Raw genomic sequence first — 20,686 nt, 5'->3', positions numbered from 1 at the left:
ATTGCACACTGGTCCTAACTTTACATTTCCAGGAAATAGGTTTTACATGCACTTTTTTCTTTCTTTTAACGACTAGGTTCTGGCTGAAATAATAGAAAAATTGTTGTGACTGTTCAGTATGCATATACTGCGAAATTTGGCACATAGTAGTTATTCCTGGGAGTGCACTACTTACGTTACTCAGTGACTGTTAAACTACCAAGACAAAAGAAATTGCTACTCCCAAATGTGATTGCTTATCTGCTGAAGACAAATTGAACTTTGTGCAGTAATTAGACCATGCTGATACTCTTCAGCCTTGCATGCCTTAGTGAAAACTGTAGTTACATGCATATTGAAATGCATTAATAGTTTATGCCTACTGCTTATGTTGGAGGTAGTATTTTTTTCTTGAATGATACTAGATGGGCAACCCCTCCTCAAGATAGCTTAGCACTGATAGATGATTTAACAGCTAACTAATCACTGTTATTACTGTTGGTCAAATAAGGTTGATATGATATTAGGTAAATATTTCTCCTCATTCCTCCAGTCCATGCTTACTGGTTGCATGTGATGTATGTATCTAAATGAGAAGATGAAGCCAGAATAAACAAGGATATTATCATGTACTGTATGTCCTCTAGAGCGGTGTTTCCCAACCTTGGGCCTCCAGCTGTTTTTGAACTACAATTCCCATCATCCCTGACCACTGGTCTTGCTAGCTAGGGATGATGGGAGTTGTAGTCCAAAAACAGCTGGAGGCGCAAGGTTGGGAAACACTGCTCTAGAGGAGGCATATTTGGTTTCCTTTCTGTGCTCTCATTGAACTTTCAGACAAAGGAAATGTGACGATGATAATGTGAGGTTTTCTTTATATGTGGTGCTCTTGTACTCAGAGATTGATAAATACAGAAGAAACCTTTCAAGTAACAGTTAAATGAACCTTGCTCTTATATGTCGTGGAAGAAGACTTGGGATGTTATGTGAAGTTACTGAAAAGTTTGTTAGCTGCAAGAATTATCAACACTGAACACAGGAAAGTGGCTCTGGTTCCCAACAGCTCAGAAGTGGCTGATAAATAGCCTGAATACTTCATAAATGGGCATACTGACTGGTCTGCATTGGTGGAATGGCTTATCCACTTTGGTAGATCTAATTCAAGGATGGGAAACTTCTGGCCTTCAGGACAAGCATGGCCCACCAGACCTTTGCACTTTTGGGTGGGGGAAGCCATGCCCATCTGCCTTATCTAACATCCTACATAACACCCCAGGTGTGGGGTGGGTAAGTGGGGGGCCTCGATGGAATATTTGGGAGCTTAAAGTAGGTTCCCAGTTATTCAGTTGATGGGTGTTGAGAATGTGGCTTGGTTAAAGGGAAGCAGTTTCTATAGGAGGTGGAAAGAGCCACGCAGGGAGGATTGCAAAGCCCTTTCACACGCTTCCCCTTTCAACCCCCAATGTTGCAGGATGAAAGAATTGGAGGTGGGTCCACCACTTGTCATAGTTGGCCTGCAGGCCCCTGGAGCCAAAAACTGTCTCACTTTACTAAGTATTGGAATTCTTATCAATATGCAAGACACTGTAGCTACCAAATAAACTTTAAAAACAAAAATAAAAAACTTGTTTTCTGAGTATGGATTTTGGAGCTTTCCAAATGCTTATTATTTTTACAGATTATAATTTTACTGTTTGGAAAAGAGTAAAACCCAGAATACTTGAGAAACTTTGCCAAGGTGGTTTATAAGAACTATTTTCCATACTTTTGCCTTAATATAAGGTTCTTTTTCTGACTTTATAAAATTTGGAGCTCCAAAAGTATTTTTAGACTTCGTGTTTCTAAATTATGGGCAGAGAAAAAGGTCCCACCACTCCTTTTGTGGGGCTATGGAATCAAAACACTGCATTTCTCTCTCTCATGCTTTCTGTTCAGTTAAATATAGGCTCAGTAACCAGTTTGGCATACAATGAACAAATAGTTATTTATGGCTTCCATGTAGTCACACATACCGTATTTACTTGAATGTAATGCACACTTTTTGGCCAAATTACGTTACAAAAATTAGGGTGTGCATTAGATTTTATGGCGCATTTATATTCGCCAGCAAATACTTTTTTGGTTTCAACTTTTTGAAAATAAAGGTGTGCATTAGATTCAATAGCGCATTAGATTTGCGTAAATATGGTATGTGTCTGCATCTGCGTAAAGCAAGCTTTGAAACATCCTAGAACTCTAAATAGGAAGCCGGTGCTCAGGCACATTGCTTAAGTCTAAGAATCTGCATGCCTTATGGTCTGTTGTGAACTCCTCCTCCTTTAGTTTTCAACTAATGTGTTTGGCAGCAACTAGATGAACATTCTCCCTGTCTCTCTCACTGCTTTAGCCTTTCTTATGTAGGTCAATGTGAGTGTGATCTCTTTGTGAACGCTGTTCCCTATTCCTTTTTGTTGTATTCCTCTTCACACCTGCATGTTTATGGCGCAGCAGGTTTCTTTTGTAACATTTTTATATTCACATCTTGATGAGGAGCTTATACTAAGAAGATTAATCTTTTGATACTATGTCCTAATTTTACTGTCTGTATGGTTAAACACTGTAGTTAAAATGTTTAATATATATATGGTGTTGAAATGTAGGAGGCAGAGCAGAGGGAACTCTGAAGGGAACAAAGGGAATGCTATTAGCTGAAAGGTGTGATATGATTGCAAAAATTGCTCTTCATAATATTTTTCATAAATAAATAAACAGGTTATTCCAATCTCATCATCCCTATTTTTCCCACAGTTTTACCCGTCTCAGAAGCCTGAAACAGGTGGAAGGTGGGATTGTGATCAGGATTTAACTTAATGTGTTGCAGCCCTTGGCTTTCTTGCTGCTGCAGAACGTCATGACTAGTATTCTGAAATGTATAGTTAAAAACCTCAAAATTCACCTTTCCCCAGGAATGTTTTGGTTTGAAATTGGTACGTATACTTCCCCAGTGCCTTTGTCCCACTACTTCTGTTATCTTTCCTCTTCTCTGTCGAAATTCATATTGTAGAGTCTTCTGTACAGGGGCCTGAGTCCTACCTTTTGCTTATGTTATTCTGTAAAAGGCCAATTGATGATGCTGTATAAATAGTCATGTAGCCTGAGCTTCCGTAGGCTTCAGTGTGTCATGGCAGATATATGAGCATCTGATGATTCAGCCTGTTGCCTACTAAAGCTCATGCCACTGCAAACCAATTAGCCTTTCAGGAGTCATGTTACTTTTTTGCCCCTTGAGTGCTGCTCAAATTAATTTTCTGTGCTCTAAAAAGTCAGTCATTTTCTTCTCTTTGTCCCCCCTCCCCCATAAGACGCACAGTCTGATATTATTAGCAGTCTAATAGTCACATTTATGTTGTAGAACTTTTTAACTTTTAGAGAAACTGCCCTGTTTAGACTTGTTAGAATGACCTCTTTCAAAAATGAGGCAGTGAAAGGTGCTGTCAGAACTGGCTGTTATCTTTACCGCCTATAACTCATTAGCTCATACAGATGGAGATAACTGGCCGAAGAGCTCAGCACAGCAAGCCTTTTCAGCAACAAAGAAAATAAAAGCATTCCTGTGTAACAGGCTTCAGCACTTATCTGTTTTCTGGTACTATTTGTGCTGAACCAAAGCAGCTGCTACCCCGAGTTAAGAGAGAACAAGCTCAACATGGCATGAAATTACTGCACTGCCATTCACATTCATTAGGTTATATTGCTCCAGCTACAAGCATGGTTGGTCTTAGAATGAATAATTAAAAGAAATGTTGCTTTGTGATTTTATGTTAACTTTACAATATTAACAAACTACAGCCCTATATTTGGGGAGCAGGTTTTGTGTCTGTTCAAAATTTAAAAGAAGAGTGGACTTGTGCTTGTTTGTTTTAAATAAATAACTTCATTTATGTAAGATAACCCCAACATTAAACCATTTTGGGGGGGGGAGTGTGTTAAGTTACTGTTTAAACATGGAACTGCTATTTAGAAAGTACAGACACTAGTTCTCACATGTTGAAATTATCCCAGTTTAAGTAGTCAGGTGTCTTGTTTCATCAGTATATAACTATTCTTTGTAGAGCTTGGAGTTTTTCATAACTTTGAGTACGGCGCTTGCTGCACACAAATTGCTAATCTACATATGTACATTGGTGGAGAAGTATTACAAAAAACTTTTGGGGAAGCTAGCCCTCAGATTTTTGGAGAGAAAAATATTTCAAATGTGTTAAGCATTAGCTTCTAGATACTTGGATGAAAAGGCATCCTTCTGAATCAGTTTTCATATGCAAATATATTCACATGCGGATTTGGTTATCAAGGGGAACCTGAGTATAAAATGTGGCACTTGCTGACATTTGTGTGTGGCTCATCTTTGGTACACATATGAGTTTTTCTCAATATTTATAAAGCACATGCTTTGCTGGCAGGAAATCCCAGCTTCTATCCTCTGCTTCTCCAGACTCTTCCCCATGGATAGGCAAACTAAGGCACGGAGGCCGTATCTGGCCCAATCGCCTTCTCAACCCAGCCCACGGACGGTCTGGGAATCAAGCGTGTTTTTACATGAGTAGAATGTGTCCTTTTATTTAAAATGCATCTCTGGGTTATTTGTAGGGCCTGCCTGGTGTTTTTACATGAGTAGAATGTGTGCTTTTAATTAAAATGCATCTCTGGGATATTTGTGGGGAATAGGAATTCGTTCATTACCCCCCCCCCAATATAGTCCAGCCCCCCACAAGGTCTGAGGGACAGTGGACTGGCCTCCTGCTGAAAAAGTTTGCTGACCCCTGCTCTTACCAGAAACCCTGGAGAACTGCTGCCAATCACTGTGGACAGTACCCAAGCTCAGGGGTGTGGGTTTTCTGGGAAATTTTCCTGTGCAAATTAAGGTAGTCATTTTGGAAAATTTTCAGCCTTCGTCGGAAAATTTTCTGATGCCCTAGAGCAGGTTTTCCCAAAAACTGAGGTCTCAAGCTATATTTGGACTACAATTCCCACTAGTTCTCCTAGGTAGAGATGATGGGAGTTGTAGTCCAAAAACAGCTGAAGGCCCAAGTTTGGAAAACCTGCCCTAGAGCAGTGTTTCCCAACCTTGGGCCTCCAGATGTTTTTGGCCTACAACTCCCATCATCCCTAGCTAGCAACACCAGTGGTCAGGGATGATGGGAATTGTAGTTCAAAAACAGCTGGAGGCCCAAGGTTGGGAAACACTGCCCTAGAGAGTGGTGTAATTTAGGATCTTGTCTAACACTGTATTTGAAGTTGATGTTCATTGTTAATAATGAACTTACAAAATAGATTTTTTTTTCCTGCAGAAAAGTATCACACTGGACTGAGCTAGATGGACTTGGTGTAAAGCAGCTTCCTATGTTCCAGCATAGCTAGCCTGAATTAGGAGTTGGGTGGCTTTCTTGTCTTGGGCCATTTCATATAGTTCTTGGAAGTAGCAAGCCATATATTAGTGTCTATCCTCTTCCTGAAATATTTTGTAATCATTGCAGATAGGTAGGATTTTACTATGTTTTGCATGGGGGGACATTAACTGCCATGAAGTATCAAGGAAGACAAGGGATTCAGTGTCTTCCCCTGGCCCTCCCTCACAATGCAGACCAGAAACTGCATGTAGAACACCCCACCAGAAGATATGCACTATGGTCTAATTTGATGCCAAGGGAGCAACTTTTTTCAATAGTTCCATACAAAATTAATCTTGTTAGCAGGCAATGTTGAAAAGCAATGTACTGTGGCAATTTAATATTGAAAAGTCTTGTAATGGGAAAGGTGTCCTAGAACTAATAGAGTAATTAAAGAGAAGAAAATGTAAGTAATCACATACTGCCATTTATTGACCAGACATTAAATAGTAGTGTACAGCTGAGGTGAATAGTTTTACTGATGGAAGACGCGAGGACTTGAATGCATAGTAATCTCATTGCTGAATAACACGCAGTTGCCTGAAGCGTGGATTGAATTCACTTCGTATACAGAATAAAATGCAGCGAGACTTGTTTAAGAATTCTACATGCCTCTCTTGATTTTCTGCTTTGAGCATCCAGATTCATCTTGTTTGGTTTTTTTTTAGCATAGGTATTCTTGGGGTGGAATGAAAGAACTTGTTTGTTTAAAGTCAGATTATATGCTTAATCTTCTTCTCCTCTTCTTCAGGTCAGTAACAGATCCGCGAGATGGAAAGAGAGTTGCACTCAAAAAGATGCCCAACGTCTTCCAAAATCTGGTCTCTTGCAAAAGGGTCTTCCGTGAATTGAAGATGTTGTGTTTTTTTAAGCATGACAATGTAAGTGGCCTGCAGCTTGCTTTGCATGAACTTCAATACAAAATTCAAATAGCAATGAGGCACAGCGGCAGAGGAAGCTGCTTGGGCGCCTGGGTGGACTGTTTGGGCAGTGTGGAGCTTGCGTGCACTCAAGCCACCGCATCTCTCCCCGGAGAGACACGTGGCTCGGGCGTGCTGCAGGCCCCGCGGTGAGTGTCACTCGGCATTTTGTCACCCCCCACAGTGGTGACACCTGGGGTGACCCGCACCCACCGCACCCCCCTTCCTCCGCCCCAATGAGGCAGGTTTTTTTTAAGGACTATGGTCACGCCTTCGCTATCAGGCTAAAAGCAGTTGAATTAGACTTGACCGGCTTCCTCATTTATGGCAAGTAGCAGATGCCCCCAGCGAAGTGTGCAAATGGCATATTACACCCAGTCTCTTCTCTCCCACCTTTAGGAGAGGAATAAAGCCAATATTAGTGTCTCGGTAATGACTCTGAAATCATTACTTTAAGCTTTTCTGAGCAAGGTGCCTAATTATGTTACCAGTGGAGATATCTTTGTTAACTTTTTAACCAGTAGGGACTGTGTGTAAAACTTTTTACCTTGTTTATTTGTTAAATGCAAAATCAAGCATGAACAAAGTCACTACAGAAAACAGGTTAGATATATTAAATCAAGAGACAAAAAGGGGGACCAGAGACTTCAGCAATACATTCCAGACTTTTGGTGTAATAGAAATCATAGGAACCTATAGAAATATAAACACCATTAACATGGAGATACCTTATTTTGGGGGTGGGGAGGGGCGAGCTTCATTTCCTGCAAACCTTAGCTTGTAAAGCTCTGCACATATTCCAATTTTATTGTATCATCAACCGCCATTTATAGGCAGGGATGGGAGGAGATTGGTATAGTATGATTGTTTACATTAATAATGCAGAGCATAACCAAACAGAAGTTTTCTCTCCTACAAGCTTTCACAAAATGCACTACCCATTAGTGAAAAGCAGCCTCTTATATCTGTGCAATTGCCATGGAGAACTTGCACGCTTCATTTGTGTTGAGTGAGAGTGCCAGATGTAAGAGCTGGTGTAGATGCAGCTCTGGTGCTCTGTGAATCATAGTTGACAAATGTGGAGCCACTCCTTGGCAACATGCACCCTCACACACACTAGCCGAGATCAAGAGCTTGCTGTCACCACATTAATCATGACTGAGACTGACTAGGATTACCACCTAAACGGAAAACATTTTTTTTGTTGACAAACTGGTTAATCATGGTGGAGAAGAAATAGGGAGTGAAGGTCTGGCAGGCCATTATTCCTTACTCCAAGGGCTTTGCAAACCTTCAGCATTCTTCCTGAAATCTCCTAGCTTTGTGACATTTTAATCTGTGCAAAGAATGCTTGCATTCAGTCATTCCCAAAAGTAGGCATCATCACAGTAGTCTTTTCAAATGGAGGGAGCATAACTAGAAATAATCTAGTAACCCCAAACGGTATTCAAATGCCTTACTATAAGGACCAACAAAACTCACTAGAATACCTGCTGTATTCAGTTCAGGTGGAATAGCACTCTCTGGAAAGAGCAGGTTTGTAGTCCAAGCTGCCACTGGAGGCCAAGCTACCACAATGGTGAGGAGCACCTGTACCCATCTACAGTTTGTTCGTCAGCTGCAGCCATTCCCAGACCAGTATCAGCCATCTATGCTCTGATAACTTTCCATAGATTCCCCATATTACAGTGCATTCCATGTGGCACTTCCCCCAAAAGCAGCTGCTGCAAGATTCTGCTGACTGCTAGTTAGTGGGTACAGCCCTATAGGGTCATATCTCTGAAGGCACTGCACTGACAGTTGGTAAGCTACCAGGCCCAACACAAGGGGTTGACGTCAGTCTGTAAAATCCTAGATGGCCTGGGACCTAAATACTTGGCAGGACACCTACTATCGTACCTGGTTTTCCAAGCCCTAAGATCTGTCTGAAAGTCCCTGCTTGTGTCCCCGCCAGCTAGTGTGGTGGGCAGGACAGTCATAAAAGATGGGGCATTTTTGGTGGTGGCACCCAATTTAAGGCACTTCCTCCTGATTGAGAGATGACTATCCTCCACATTAGAGGTATTTAGATGACAGGTCGAAATATTTATCCAGGTCTTTGAAACCTGATGATTTTGATGCTGATTGGAGTTGTAATGGATTTATGGTTTTATTATATATTATATTTTTTTCATTACATTGCTGCTTTTTGTTGTTGTTGTTTATACCCTTTTTTCCTCTGATGGGACTCAAGGCAGCTTACAGATAAAAACAGATAAAACCAACAATCGCTAAAAACATAGAAAAACCAATCATAAAAAATCATTACTAGAATTAAAACTATGTACATGTATAAAATCTGTTAAAACATACAAATAATTACAATAAAAACAGCATGGTGTTTATTAAAAGCAGTCAGTTCCCAAAATCCTGTTGGGAACAAGATCTTCACCTTCCAGCAGAAGGACCAGGAGGGAGCCCATCTAGCTTTTCTAGGCAGGGAGAATTTTGGAGGAGACACCAAGAAGGCCCTTTCCCGTGTCCCCATGAAGCTACCTTGTTCTCATTTGGAGGAAAGGTGGGGTATGAAAATAAAATGAAGTAAATTTGTTGCAAAGAGGAGGAATTTAAGTTGCAAATACTTAAGTGTAATAAAGTTGCAGACTTTGGAGAAGACCTTGCCTAAGAAGTTATGAGCAAAGATATTGTGCATATAGTCTGTGGGTTGAGAAAATCTGAATAAAGCAGACATAAAGGATTATGACATACATAGCAGTACAAGGACCATCATTTGCTGGAAACGTCAGTTCTGCAATTTTTTCTTTGATCAGACATCAGTAGTGCCCTTTTTCTTTGTGAAGGCCTCTCAACTTTGCATCTCTCCCCTCAACTAAAGGTGGAGGCAGCGTAGTTGTGAGTTGAAAAGAAAGCCTTGTCTTTGATTTCACAGTTGCTTCTCTAAAGTGAGGATTTCTGGTGTATTACATGTAACCAAATCAGCTTCCCCCTTGTTTTGTAGGTGCTCTCTGCTCTCGACATACTCCAGCCACCACACATTGACTACTTTGAAGAAATGTATCCTAAACACTAAATAAACAGTCTTAAATGAGGTAGGTGTTGATTTGACTCCAGCCTATAAAAATGCCTGCTGCTTTTGAATTTCTTAATCTTTGAGCTTTCTGGCCTCTGGAAAGGTGGTAGGTAGGCCAGCTGTCATAGCCCATATGGCATGTGGTTGCTGATCAGAGGGGGAGTTAGGGAGGCGGGTGTGAGTGTAAGTATTTGTGGTCATCTTTAGATAACATGAATGAATAATCCCATCGGTAAGGGTTTAGAGTGCACCACTCCCCCCTTATCTACTGAAAATGTGTAGGAGAGTTCCCCCAAAATGGCTGCAGATAAATGATTTTGTACTGCATTGTTGCTGACATAATAGTTTTGAAACATGTGGCTGTGCCTTGAAGCACATGCAGAGTGGAGTTAGTTACATTATCAATGGTTTTAAAGTGTTATGGTCAAAGTGTAGATTTCTTTTTTTAACCCTTTTAATGCTTGCTTATGACCAAAGAGTATTCTGATTTTCAATACTGTATGGAATAAAGGGGTGATCTTTAGTTCATATTGTATAACAGAGCATAACTCTGTAGTTGCCTGGCTTTGCAGTCTATGATACATTACTTGGGCAGTGACCCAGTACTGTTGGTACTCTGGCTATATTTTAGATGTTTTCGGCAGCAGGTTATCTTGGGTTCATAAGATGCTTCTGGTTAAGATCATTGCCAAGAATTGGCTTTTGTTCACTGCTGACCTTTAAAGCCTCAACTGCGTATGACACGAGAAGTCTGTGATCAGGATCTCTTGCTGTCTTCTAAAAACTCAATAGCAGCTGAAGATAAACCGTTTATCTTTCCACTCCTTCCACCTTTGGTGGTGTTGGGGTGTGTGTGTGTGTGTGTGTGTGTGTGTGTGTGTGTGTGTGTGGTTAAGCAACAAAATTGCTTGGTGGCATCACCTTTGATGCCAAGATACTGATCAGATTCATATTCTGTCACTCACACATGCTTACATGCTAACACAGCTGTCACCTACCCCTGCTAATCAGTGTGGGTTTTTAACCTACAGGAGATTCTTGATTAGGTCTCGTTTAGTAATCACATTTAGTTTGGCGCCAAGCCTTATATATGAAGTTTTAGGTTCAAAATGGTACAATAAAAAAGGCTTGTGGATCTTCCAGTGTAGAGGGGCTAAATGCTCAGACTTGATCCTCAGCTACTCAAATTAAAATCTCCCAGGTGTCTAAGAACTTGGCCTTATAACAGATAATGTATATGGGCCAAGAGGACATGTAATTAACAAATTATGATCCTTGCTTCTTGTTGGCTTCAATAACTTTTTCTGTATTTGCATTATTTGTGGATATGCTGTGCATGTAGAAATGATATATTCCTCAGGACCTCACCCCCAATTTCTTATATACTTGCATTGTTCAGAAAGTGAATTTGCTAATATTCCTTTTGTCAGTTCAAAGAGGATGTAGATGGTATCCACCTAGCCAAGGACAGTGATTTAAATAAGAATTGTTTTTTGTTCCTCTTAGGGAGTTTACCAGCTTACAGTGCTAAAGATTTTAATGGCAACAGTCTGCCTAGACTCATCCGGCTAATCTATTACTATATTTAGAGTTAACTTAAAACATTAGAGCAGATGAAAAGATAATTGCTACAAAACGTTTGGAAAAGGCTTTGCCAGGTCTTATTTGGGTGAGTAAAAGACACAAAGTAGACAGACAGAGCAGTGTTGGATATCATTTGTGCCCCCCTCCAAAAGCTTTCATTTCTGGGTAGATTTTACAAATCTTTGAACTGTTAAGAATGCCAGGTTGATGACAAAGTGCCACATACTTTAAAACATAGTTGGGGGGGGGGGTTAATGGTGGCTTGAGACTGTAACAATAATCAATAACCATATTTTTCCATGTATAAGACAATATTTTTTCCTTAGAAATAATAGGCAAAAATTGTGGGTTGTCTTATACGTGGATAGCAGAGGGGGAACGGGTGATTGGTGGCAACAGCCAGCAGGAGATTGGCCTGCCGACGATTTACTGCGGCAATTGGGCGATTGATTTATGGCAGCGGCAAGGCATGCGTGCAATCGTTTGTGGATTTGTCAAGTGGTCAGGTGGGCTTTTGGCGTCGAGCGTGCAGATGATTGGTGTCTGCGGCGATGTGTGTGATTTGCAGTGGTGGGCATGCTGTAGAGCGATTGGCGGTGGTGACACCCCCCCCCCAAAAAAAGCGCAACAACTTTGGTCAATTCCCCCCCCCCAAAAAAAATTATTGTTGCAGTCCCCCAAAAATAGGAGTCATCTTATACATGGGAGCGTCTTATACACAGAAAAATACGGTACCACAAGTGAATCCTGCACACGATACGAGTGCCACAGCTCCAATTCTGACCAGACTTGTTGACATTCATGCTCTTTTAAAGCCAATACCTCTTCAGAGCAAGGGTCTTTCCTTTACTAGAGTAATAAAGGGGAACTCAGAAATGGCTTGGGTGATTTATAGCTGATAGTAATTTACTAGTTTTATCTTTACTGGTTCTGTCATCTTTTATCTCTTACTCTTAAGACTTAACACTGGGAAAGGCATGGGTGGGGAAGCAAACCTCATTGCTCAAATTGCTTCTTAAAATACATAATAACAACACACATGTTGCTCGTATAAGCCTTGCTTGGAAGGAGATGAAAAGGTTGTATAAGATGACAACTGTGGAAATAAGCAAGGTGACGAAGCATCCAGATGTTCCTGACTATTGGAACTGTCCAGATCACTTTTGAGAGTATGCATTGCAAGGCAAGAAGGTAGGTGGGCTGCGTTAAATGGCCAGAAGGTGTTTGAATGGGGCTAATCAAATGATTTGCTGCAGGTCAAACTTTTACTACAAAGCAGGCTCTTGTGAAACTTTTCTTTTCATTTAGACCTAAAACTTATTACTGAGGCACACCGATTGTAGTGGTGGAAAGCCATAACTCTTTTAATATTTCCTTGAAAACCTAATTGCTAAATCCCTCTAAGTGGGAGTGGGTAACCCTTATAAAGGACTAAAAATATATTCAAATTCCTAGGAGCCAAAATCAGATATTTGAATTCTTGGCAGCTAAATACTTCAGCACCAAAAGAAGCAGGAACCAACCCTATAAAAACTGGGTAAAATAGAGATGCAGTGCTGGTGCTTAGAGACTAGGTGTCAAGGATTTTTCCAGCCGTGACCTTATGGTGTACTGAAAGCGAGATAATCTGTGCTTGCGAGCAACATACACTGCATCAGAGAAGAATGCTAAAAAGGCACAAGTCCTAGATAATATAGGCAAACCCACCCATTGCTATACTTAATGCTTTTGGCACAGACAGAAGTTATCCTGTTCCTCAGTGTGATTCAGCATTGCATGCTTGAGGTATCCCTTGTTGGAGAAAGGCAAGGTCTGCTCATTTTGCTGTTGGTTAGCTGCTTTTACCTCTAGATAGAGGCAGATGGCTGGGGCCCTACAGAATGTTAGAAAGGATCGCCTTCCCTGAGTCCTCTGTGATCTACCCAGTGCAGCTTATCTAGGGCCTCTGAGTAGAAAATGCAAACTCTGTTGTACAGAGATATGTTCTTTCCCACAATGGACACTGGAAAATATTTCTAAAAAGATGGCGTTCTTTGGGGTGTTTTACCCTCCTCCACTATGAATCATTGCTTATAACCACATCCTAGCTTGACTCCCATTTGAGATTTTGGTTTGAGGTGATGGAAGTGTTGTTCTGTTGCACTTAACTCATGATGAAAATCAAAGGTTTTGGGGCGAGTTTCTAATTTATGGGGCCTGGGAGGAGGAAACAAATATGATGAACAACCAGCTTCAACCCAATGGAGCATGATTTGCTTTAGATCAGCCTCTAGCCTAGCCCCCACCCTTTGAGCCTGGGGAAAGATTTGGAATTTTAAGAAAATGTCACGGGTACTATAAAATACCCATTTAATTAATTATATATATGGGAGGCTCCCCCCTCAAGCCTAATTGCAACAAGGGAAGGGGGATTTGGGGGGTGGGGAGGTCACAGCTGGAAACCCTTGAAATTGCTCTACTCTGTTGTAATTCAGCTTCAAGAAAGGCTATTGTAGTTGGTAAAAAGGCTTCTTTGAAGCCTAATTATGGTGTGAGAGAGGTGTTTTCAGTGTGTTTAGGTGGGGGTGGAATAGCTGGGGAGGGGAGAGAGTAGCTTCTTCCTTCAGCTGCACTCCCTCTCTCTGAAAATGCCCCATGTGCTGTAATCCGGCAAGCTTAATTCCAGCAGGGAAAGAAGAGGTGGGCAGGATCTGGTGGGTGTCTGGGAAGGTTTCTGGGGCCTATGGCTGGTGACCTATATTGTGCATGATGCCTTACAGAGCAACAGAAGACAGATCTCTGACTTAAGGAGCTAAGCCCAAAATTCAGGAAAGGGAGGCCACAGAGGGATCGGGTAGAGATGAGGGTAAACCGACTTTGTTTTAGTAGGGGATGAGCACCAGACATCATGCATTTTACATGCAAAAAGGACCCTGATTAGATCCCTGCAAATGCAGGTAGGATTGCTCTCTACAACCTTGGAGAGATGCTTCCAGTCATCTTATTTCATTCAATATAAGGCAGCTTCCTATAATCCTGTACATCACAGAAAAGATGGGATCTGTCCTCACTCATAGGATCCAGTTGCTTTTCCACCCTGGCCATCTCTGTGTGGTTGCAGGTAGGTCTCAGGGCTTTATAAAGTCATCTTGCAGGGGGAACGCAGTCCATGAGCAGCTGCCAGTTGGCCATCTGCACTCTAGGCAAATGTTTGCCTGAGGCAGCTGAATAAAATATTGCCTGTATTGTCACGAATGCTTGCCTATAGGGTGTTGGGCAAGAATGTTTTTTTTTTAGTGTAGGGAAATAGGCAGCCAGATGGAAGTAATACATTTCCCAGAGACCCTGACATCTTACTGCCTTTTTGTTTTTCACTTCATTGAGCTGGCTTTGTCAACTAGTTTCGGCATGGTACGAAGAAAGCAGTGCCAATGGTGTAATGAAGCTTGGCTTTCTTTTATTAACCACATGCACTAAGAGCTTGAGCAAGGAAGTTGAGCAATGATATGTTGTAAGCATGTCAGTGTACAAAATTGGAAATGCCAGTTTCCTCAATTTACAAGTTGGGTGGGGAAACCCTTTCAAGTTTTAATTATTTAAATCTTAGTTTGTGTAAGAGATCAAAACCTTAATCTGTTCAGGCATTTCCATCGTATTTAAAAGACTCTTCAAGTGATGTAGCTAAAGTGAAACTATTAGGATTCACTTTTAACAGTTCACATTGAAACACTGCTAGTTCTGTGTTGCTACATGTGTTATCATCAACACAGTCCAATGAGAACAAGAGCTGCAATAAGGTGTATATATTAGACAATGTAAGCATATCCCCTGCTGATTAAACCAACTACATGGAACTGTAAACTGAAATTAACTCACAACCTGGTACAAAGGAATAGTGCTAGGATCTTACAGCTTAGAAGGTGGTTCTATGTGGGTTTCAGATTCTTGACCAGAGTGAAAGCAGCCTTCATAAATTTAAATAAACAACCAGATAAGGTCACTAATTATTTCTTTGGCTGTCAAGAGTTTCATGAGGTGGCTGTCCTGATCGTTGGAATGCTTAAGGGAGTAGAGGAAATTATTTGCTTTAAAAAGTGAATCTACTTCTATTCCAGCTTTGACTCTTTGGGCAACTAGACACACTGAATTCTGAAAGTAATGCCATTGTGTGTGTTTTTATGCTTCTGTCCCAACTCCATTCCACCGAACTTGCTCAGAGCTACTGTGGGAGCTTAAAAAGCAGAGGCAGCAAAATGTGATGCATCAAATGTAGCAAACTGTGGACTCCCAAGCAAAAAGGGTCAGTGGCAACCATAGGTCCAGTAGTAAGTTAATGGCCATATGCTAGTGTAACACATCCCTGGGCTTGCAGGTGGCGAAACAGTACAACTCCCCGCACAATAATAAACAAGTTCATTATTTCCTCCATGGTTTGCTTATGTCAGGTCCAACAGGTTTTTGTTGTACTTCAGAAACTTGTGAGAAGCATTGACCCACAGTAAAGAAGACTGATACAGCCCACTGTGGCATTATACTACAAACAAGTCTAGGATGGAGCTGTCCTCCCCCCCTGCCCCTTTGCAAATCAGTGGCTAATTTCCAGTCAATCCAGAAGCTCACAATAATTTTGGTTAAAACAAAATAAAAAAATTCCTTCCAGTAGCACCTTAAAGACCAACTGAGTTAGTTCTAGGTATGAGCTTTCGTGTGCATGCACACTTCCAACTCTACAATTTCCTTTTTCAGCTGCGGCGACCAGAACTGAACACTGTATTCCAGAAATGAACACAGTATTCAAAATGCAGTCACACCATAGTTTTGTATAACAGCATTATGACATTGGCAGTTTCAATCCATTCTTAACAATCCTCAACATGGAATTAGCTTTTTCCACAGCTGCCAAACACAGAGTTAACATATGCATTGAGTTATCCACCACAAATCCTAAGATCTCCTTCCTTGGTCAGTCACTGCCAGTTCAGACCCCTTAAGCACATATGGGAAGTAAGGGATTTTTTTTGGCCCCACTGTGCATCATTTTACACTTGCTTACACTGAATTACATTTGCCATTTTACCACAGCCCAGTCATCCAGTTAGGAGATACCCTTTTGGAACTCCTCACAGTCCCTTTTTATTTTTGTTTGTATCCCACCTTCCTTTCACCATTGAACCAAAGGCAGTGTATATGTTGTTCCCAGGTGGTCACCTCCTTAGTTTCAGCAAGTTGGTGGCCTCAGGTGCCTTCAGGCTATACCCTGGGACTTTCTTAACACTCCAAACAAATTGGTGTCATCAGTGAACTTGGGTACCTCACTTCTCACTCTCTACTCTTAATTCATATATATGCACAAGTTAAAAAGCACAGTTTCCAACACTGATCTTTGAGGTTCCCCCCGTACTTCTTTCACCCCTCCATTGTGCGTACTGTAAGTCTTCATAATTCCTTCTCCTTAGTGATCATGTTATTTATATGTGTTGGTATTATGATGCATACCGTTTGCTCTGTTGCTAAAAATACAAAAATAAGAACTGTTTGCCCAGAGATCATAGCAGGACAAAAATAAATAAACAAATGAACATATGTACTGTAGGCAATGCTATCTCTGTTTTATTACCTTTCAAGTCAATCTATACACAATCTCTTCTTAGTGAGTGTGTCTCTTCTAGGTTTTGAAGCTCTGGCATGAATATGATACAATAAAATATTGGCAGGCTTGTCCCTTTTTAGCATCTCCCACATGATAAAACTTGAAATGAGGCAATTGTAGAGAGCTGCAAATATTCTGTGAGGCACCTGCAAGGGTATGAGTTGAGTGCTTTGTCCTTCTGTCTTTTGTTCTTTGCACCCCTGCTTTTTGTCAAGGTGAACTCCAGCAGGAAAGATGCTGAGGGCAGATATGCCAGCTGAATGTGTCTCTGAAGCATTGCCTTTTCCCCTTGCCCTCCTCCCAAGTTTCCCTTCTTTCATATAGTTCAATGGAAACAAGAGGTGGAAGGCAACTGCTGGTTAGTGCTTCTTGTAACACAGTGCCAAAGAACCTGCAGGCCTCTAGATACTGTTGGGACTCCAACTTCCATCAGCTCCTGGCAGCATTGGCAGTGGCTAGGGATGATAGGTGTTGTAGTTCAATAACCTCTGGAGAGCCACTTGTTCCCCACCCCTGTTGTAACAGCTGGTGTTGATCTATATATCAGTTTCTTTGCTTCAGTTGTTCATCGTTCTTTCCATTCCACTAAAAGAAATTGTAATGGAGAGACAGAAGAAACTGCACCCTTCCCCTATCCTGTAACATACTAAATATGTGTGCCTTCCTTTCCTTGTAATGCAGCTTCAGTTAATGGATTTTTTAATCGTTTAAGTTGTTTTGTTTTCTAATACTAACAATTTTCAATAAGCTTTAAATATGTAAGTGCTTTTGAAAAAAATGTGGTGGTATTGATCCCAAATGGATTCTTGTACCATCATGTTGTTTTTTGGATGTTATCAGTTGCAGTTTCACCCTTTGTCTAAGACTTGGTTTCCCTAACAACAATGAGGTGTTTGAGTCTGAGGTCTTTGTAAGGTGACTTCCAGCTATTTCTTCAAAGGGCTGTCATTGCTTAGCATGTTTGATAGTAATTAGTTCTAGCAGGAACACTTTGATTCAGAGAGAGGCATTTCTAATTGTCACAGAGCCTGAGTAAACTTAAAAAACAACAACCCTAAAAACTTGATAGTGGAATGAAGACACTTGCAAATCAATGTTGAAATATAAACTAGGCCAAGGGCATTCGTTTCTGTGGACTGTTGTCTAACCTTAGCCACTTCTGTGTTAACAATTCTTCACATTTCTGTGCAACCCTCAGTAATGAAACTTGCAAGGTGGCTTACTTCTAGTCTCCTTCCATGCACACAGGTTTGCAGTGTTCTGCTTGGGGCTATAAAGGTGTTAAAGGGCCAGGCCAGGGGGTTTAATTTATATTGGAAGTAAAATGGATGTGGGTTGACAAGTGAGGATGAGGGTAGATTGGTAGGTGACAAATGGTGGTGGAAAGAAAACTAAGATGGTGGGGCATGGCTCATTGGTTTAGCATATGATTTGGATGCAAATGGTCCCTGGTTTTGTGCCCAACATCTCCAGCTAAAGAAACTCTACTTGAGGTGTTGAAGTCCCACTACCAGTCCAAATTAGACATAGTCAGAAAACATCAAGTTTATTGCTAGATGACAGGAGGGTATCTAGTTGCATTTTACTGTTCTTCTTGGTGGGCTGAGGATCATTACATGTGGCAAACTGCAGGAGGGGCTGCTCTTCTAAGCACATAATGATAGATGGCATAGGGAACAGCTTAAAGATGAGAGTCCGAGATAAAATTATTTGAACTGGAGGGAGAGATTGAGAAGTGTGGCACAAGAAAAGAAGAGAAGCTTTAGGTCAGGCATTATGAAGTGCAAGGTTTAAAACTTAATGGCTAGAACTTTGAGATGTTCAGCTTAATGCCATCCCATAATACAGCAAGCATTTGAAAGAGAAATGGGCAAAGCTGTGGCTTGCATGATCTGGCTGTTGGCAGAAGATCTTAGTCGACCTGTGTGCTTTCACAAGTACAAGGGGTGTTCACCACTGACGTGTTCATTAATCACTTGATCAAGCTTCACAACAGGGCTCTACATCCAGCTTTTAAAAATCTGAGCTGCATATTGCTCATTGTCTTTACTTTTGAAATGGGGGGAATTGTTTTTGGTTTGTGTATGTGATTTATTATTATTATTTATTTGCAAGGGAATCTGTTTGGCAGCACAATTCCAGTTATATTTCACTCATTCACATTCTATTCCCCATGGTGTTAACCCTAATCATAATACATTGGTTCTAGCAATTTGTCCTGCACGGTTGGAAAAGCTATTTTTGGATTTTTTCATCTCTTCTCCTGCCCCCACCTCCAGTTAATCCATCTCTGAGCTGGCATTGATGGCACATTCCCCATTACCATAGGCATAGCCAAGCAATACAAAGAGCTTCTGGGCAGGATTCCAGCTGGCTACAGATCCCTGCTCCCTAATATTTGAGCTTTTGATGTACACTCTGGTTCTGTGATACGCTTAAACTTGTAGCCAACTGTCAGGGTGGCCTGCTACCCATTTAGAAAGCGTGGCGCTTTCAGCTTGTCACTGTTGTCGCTTGTTTACATAATTAGGACTACCTGAAGATGTATGTGGTGGTTTTTTGTTTGTTTTTTTAGCAATGAGTACTTCTGCTTGTGCCTGATGGAAGCCAAGAGCTCCCAACGTCACCTATTGATGGTCCCAGTGCATTTATCAAAGGCCCAAAGGGGAACTGAGCTCTTGTGATAAAGCGAATCCCTTTATTTTATTCCTTTTTCTGTCCATCTGTGTGGAAAGAGGAAGCTATATTGAGGGCTCTATGGTGCTATCATAAAATAGGCTTTCCTGACAAGGCTTTTATTTCCGTAGAGAGAGATACTAAAAAAAATCCTCTTGCAAGATGGATGGGCTGATACTATTATTATTGTTGAGAAAAGATGCTAGCATATTAGTGTGTGTGTGTGTGTGTGTGTGTGCGCGCTCACGCAAGCACACAAATAATAAAGGGATTGTGTTCTACTGAGTTGGTAAAAATCAATGATCTTTTAAAAAATAAATTTATTTATTATTTACAAAACATTACTTTGATCTTCAGATATTTGGATGTAATAAAAGCATATACAAATTGAAGCCATGATCTTCTGTCAAACCAGTTTTTCTTTGTAAAAGAATCAACCAGAAACAGAAATATGCAATTCTTGTTGTTAAACACTATAATATAAAATACTATTTATAATTGTATCATGACAATTTAGACTTTCAGCCAGATACTATCTATGTCATGTAGAAACACTGTACTAACTTGCATCTATTGGCCTTTGCTCCTGCAAAGTTTTAGGGACCTTAGTCTTTAAGTAAATAAACTTGCTCAGTCCCTTTGCATGAGTATGTACAGAGAACTACAGTTACAAAGTGTCATAGAGAGTCCATTAACAAATATAGAGACAGCCAAACAGAAATCCTTAATCTCACAATCCCACAAGCAGATATAAATACTGTAGTATAAAAGGCACGTGGGCTACTTGATTAGAATTTTTAGATTATGCCCCAGGTAGTGTAGCCACATTCCATTTCAAAAGTCCATTTTAATTTTTATAGTGCTCAGTTGGTATGTGCGGTTGTACATGGATTAGAAAGTTGGAAGCTTAATTTATCTACCCTCTTTCTTAATTATTGAAATTGCTCTACCCTGATTAATGATTGCCTCCTTGAAAAATTTTGTATGAAGAGACCTAGGGTGATACAATCGTTCTGCCGGTGGTGGTTTTCACTCACAGTGTCTTGAGCATTGGATATTGCTTCAGGCCTATGTGTTATTCCAGCTACGTGAGGTTTCACATCTAGAAGCACAGGTTGTCTAACCGCAGAGTTACTTGGTGCAGTGGTACTGAAGTGTTATGGCTCTTCCATTTGAGAGTGGTTAAAAATTGCCTGAACCACGTGAGTGCTGGGCTTTACACAAAGTGCACATTTCATCAGCAGTATGTATGGCTCAGTAGCCCGGCAGCAACGATATCATCAGGCTAAACCACAATCAACCCCTGAGCCTTCTACTTACTAAGCACAGGAGTCAGATCTGTACCGAAGCTCTTCGTATTAATGCAAGTTGTTTCGGGTGGCTTTCCTGTAATTTCTAATGT

At 40.9% G+C, this 20,686-nt stretch overlaps 1 protein-coding gene across 2 annotated transcripts in view; it reads left to right on the top strand.

Annotated features, from left to right (window-relative positions):
* The window catches only part of NLK (nemo like kinase), an 87,916-nt gene that overhangs the window by 42,012 nt on the left and 25,218 nt on the right, over positions 1-20,686 (top strand). For both annotated transcript variants that reach the window (XM_081843536.1, XM_081843535.1), the window contains exons 2-3: positions 6,157-6,286; positions 9,324-9,379. In XM_081843536.1, the coding sequence (XP_081699662.1) occupies positions 6,157-6,286; positions 9,324-9,379 (186 nt within the window). The remainder of the gene's footprint in view (positions 1-6,156; positions 6,287-9,323; positions 9,380-20,686) is intronic.

This window comes from Podarcis erhardii, assembly GCF_964252035.2.
Source record: "Podarcis erhardii genome assembly, chromosome: 16".
In the NCBI taxonomy this organism is placed as follows: Eukaryota; Metazoa; Chordata; class Lepidosauria; order Squamata; family Lacertidae; genus Podarcis; species Podarcis erhardii.
This window is presented reverse-complemented; position numbering and strand designations above follow the sequence as displayed.